At 39.1% G+C, this 3,810-nt stretch overlaps 1 protein-coding gene across 2 annotated transcripts in view; it reads right to left on the reverse strand.

Moving 5' to 3' along the window:
- Nucleotides 1-1,355: 1,355 nt before the first annotated feature.
- GRB14 (growth factor receptor bound protein 14) overlaps nt 1,356-3,810 on the reverse strand; it is a 92,581-nt gene continuing 90,126 nt past the window's right edge. For both annotated transcript variants that reach the window (XM_019522716.1, XM_019522715.1), the window contains one exon: nt 1,356-2,078. In XM_019522716.1, coding sequence (XP_019378261.1) covers nt 1,932-2,078 — 147 coding nt within the window. In that variant the 3' untranslated portion in view covers nt 1,356-1,931. The remainder of the gene's footprint in view (nt 2,079-3,810) is intronic.

Below are 3,810 nucleotides of genomic sequence, written 5' to 3' on the forward strand. Positions count from 1 at the left end.
GGCAGGTGGCAGGATGTATGTTGCTCATGTAGTGTGTGGTTCCCTCTGCTCACAAGCTGGACAGCCCTGGTCTAAACCATAAATCTGTCCTTGCTCTTCTTTTAGCCTCCCTGCAGCATCATTGCACATCTTATTGTAAATGAGGCAGGTGTCTCTGATTACACAGCATTCACTAATTCCCTGAACATAATCTGACCATCAGCAGCTTTTAAGAAAAGCTAGTTATATCTCAAAGAACTCAAGAGGTTTATCATGAGACCCCATCACAAAGGCATTCCATGCCTCCTTAAGAGCCGTCATCAAGATACAGGCTGTCAGTAGAGAGCCTGTAAATCATTTATCAACCACCTCTAAACCTTGGCACATTTAAGTGCATTTCAGAACATGAGGAGATTTTACATGTTCACCTTTCACTTAATTGCATTTTCAGGTTATTCTACCATTAAAATGTTAAGAGTTAAAACATTTCAAGTTTTCTGCTGCCCCCCATGGCCATGCACACAGCACAGACAGCCCAGCTCTGCACATTGTGTAGTAGGAGACATTTCATGTGTCAGATGGCAAGTTGTAGTCATCATCTGCTTGAGATCATGGTGGAGACTGAAACATTTCTCTTTATCAAATTCCAAATCCTGAGGCCATGCCATGTGCCTCAAGTACATATCTATAGCTAAATACCAATTAAACAACACAAAAGCAACTTGGAGTGTTTTTCTTTTTTTCCTGCAATTAAACATGGAGGATATTTATAAAACTATGTTCATGTTTATAATGGTTGAATTTATTTAGGATGAAAAGAGTTTAAAAATGTATTTCCAGATGAGCAAAATGAATTTCATCTTCAGTTTGTATTATGGAATGCTATTCATTCAATCTAGTGATTTTGGAAACCTATTCACATGCAAAAGGGAGGTGGAAGTTTGGGTAAGTGTCTAAAAGTCATTTTTTCTCATAGCTGTAGATGCTAAATGGCCAATAAAAGGTCTTTTGGAAAGGGACTGATTTGAACTAGCTGCTTTCTATTTGCTAGCATTATGCTAATTATAACCAGCTATTTGAGACTTTCATCTAAAAAAAAATTACTAATTTGATAGCATGCAGAATCCTCTTTTCCATCCTAAATACCAATTTCAAATCATGATCCTGGAGTAATCAATGTGTGTAAGTAGAGATTTTATCCACACAACATAATATATATTACCAGGTTGGCATAGTTCATATGCATCACCCCTCCCCCACCCAAAAAAATGACACACTAGTTCTAAACACACAATGCTGGTCACAAGGAGAAAAATCTAGTATGCTATTGTGCCAGTTATAGTAATATTTGTAAAACAACTGATCCAGTCAGTTAATATATTCCAAGTCATTTTAATTGATTAATTCAGAATAATTTTAGTTTTGAATGTGATAAAGCCAAAGTAGCATTCAAACATATAATGTAAAATAATTTTTATTTTATTTACAAGTTACGTGCAATCCAACTTCTACTTTTTTCACCCAAAGTGAATCAGATCCCAACTGGTTGAATAGAAATTCTGTGCGAAACATTTCCAAAGGCATTTAATAATTTTGAAAACTACTACCAACAATGAGGCACCCTTCAATATTATTTTTGTAAATGAAGTTACACAATATTTAAAATAGTTTTTGTTTTCATTCAAAAGGAGAATTCCAAGGCTGCTACACTATACAATTATACCTTTTTCTTAAATTCACGGTTTACTGAAAGTTATCCTGTGATGGATAATTACAATCCAAAGTACTTAGCTATGAAGCATAGGAGGTTTCCCTTGCAGCTGAAATTTACAAACATTTCAGTGTAAAGACTTTTCTACCTTGCACCAAAATATTTGCCCTGGGGGGGGGGGGAATACATTCTAGCATCTCCCTCTTCTTTTCATCTGTTGGTGAATCAACTGATGCTTTGGTTAAAGAGCAATTCGAGCACAATAGTGTTTTAACTTGCAAGGCAGTACTCCCTTATTGAGCTGGTAGAACTCCACTAGCTGGATAAGATCTGTAAATCTGGTATGGCCATCATCCAGTGTATAGAATTGCTTCCCATCTTCTTCCAACTGCAAAGAAGGAAAACAAAGTGATCATAAGCTATAGCATTTATCAGAAATTCAGATTATGCACATTACCAATATTTAATGAAATAAGGCCATTTGATACATTCTTTGTTTAGATAATCACACTTCTCTGTGATGTATTGTTTGTGAGATAAGAGGATAAAAGTAATGTTCATTCATAGCAAATTCAGAAGTGACAAGTAAAAAGGAAAAGATACAGAGGACATTGTCAGGCAGAAACTTTCCTACTGCTTTATACCAGGACCATGACAGCTTAGAAATACATTCTTCTGTGCAGGAGGTGGAAAAAGGAAGAGAAACGGAGAGAGAAAAGAATCCTGCTACTCTGGCTCCCTTTGCCTAGAGTAGAATAGTAAGTGCATGGGCTGGGAAGGCCAACTGGAAAATATCCACAGCAAGGTTACTTTGATTGACTTTCCATCTTTTATGGTCACCATTTCCAATTTGAAATGATTAAAAATGAACGTTCCCACACTTTGCATCACACAATTAATTCTGAAGCTATAGTACCTTTGCCTAATGGAATATGCTCAGATTTTTTTTCCAAATGACTGAAGCTTCCTGATACTAACACATTAACTGAAATATCAATCAGTTAATGAAAGCAGGAAAAAAGACAATTTAAGGGTAACGTAAAACAGTGCACAAAAGAACATCCTAAAATAGTGAAAGCATGCTATTGCATGGGGAAAATATAACTATCCTCTGGAAGTAAGTACAATTAGCTTTCTTATCTGTAGCAAACTTTTTTCATAACAAGTCTTGTTCTGGTTGTGACTTTGGCCCCTGGCAGACATTAATATAATGATTTGGTTCTAAGAAACATTATGCCTCATCTCCAAAAGTCATACATTCGGCTGTGCCAGATAGGATGTGCCATTTCTGGAATGGGGCATAATGATTGCAAATGATTGTTGGCATCACCTGAGGCAGCCCCGGATCCAGTTCAAGACTTGGGGCTCCCCCAGTCCAACCTCTGAAGACTGGGCTGGGCAGGCCTGGATCCCAGACCCGTCCCAGTCCTGATGCTGACAAAAAGCAGGCATCATTACATGTAGAACACCTTTGTAGCAGATTTGCTATTTTATCATGGCATAAATTGGTTGGATGCATGGCATGTTGGGACTTACTGCATACCTAAAACCTTAATTTCACCATAAACACAATGGTTCTGGCACTTTCCAACCCACTGTACTAAGTCTGTGGGAAATGTCTAATCCAGTGGTTTTCAACCTTTTCAGGATTAGGGCACCCCTCCACCACTTTTTTTAGTGTAGTGGCACCTGCAGTTAAGAACCACTGTTGGTGTTGCCTTAACTTACTCCAGTGCTTCTCAACTGGTTCTGCTACCTCCAGGTGAAAGTGCCCCATATGCTTGGGAAGGGCTGTGGGACCTGTGCAAGGTAGTGCTGCATTAGCGATCTCTGATGAGGCTGAAGCAGGTGGGAGCTGCCTTGTACTGCCATTCCAGGCCCTTCTACACTTTTCCTGGAAAGCAAAGTGTGTGGGTAGGACTGTCCCACACTAATTCAAGTCCTAATGCAACAGGAGCAGGCAGGGCAGTTTTACCTGGCTGCTACCACGCCGCACTGTGGCATTCCTGAGGTGGTCTTGCAGCACCTCAGTTGAGAAACAGTGGTGTAAGCTCCTTATTTTCAGATTTTCACCAGTCCCAGGCACACTTTGGGAGTTTAAGAAATCGTGGGGGGGGGGG

This window comes from Gavialis gangeticus, unplaced genomic scaffold (assembly GCF_001723915.1).
Source record: "Gavialis gangeticus isolate Ggan-Ray unplaced genomic scaffold, GavGan_comp1, whole genome shotgun sequence".
NCBI classification, from domain to species: Eukaryota; Metazoa; Chordata; order Crocodylia; family Gavialidae; genus Gavialis; species Gavialis gangeticus.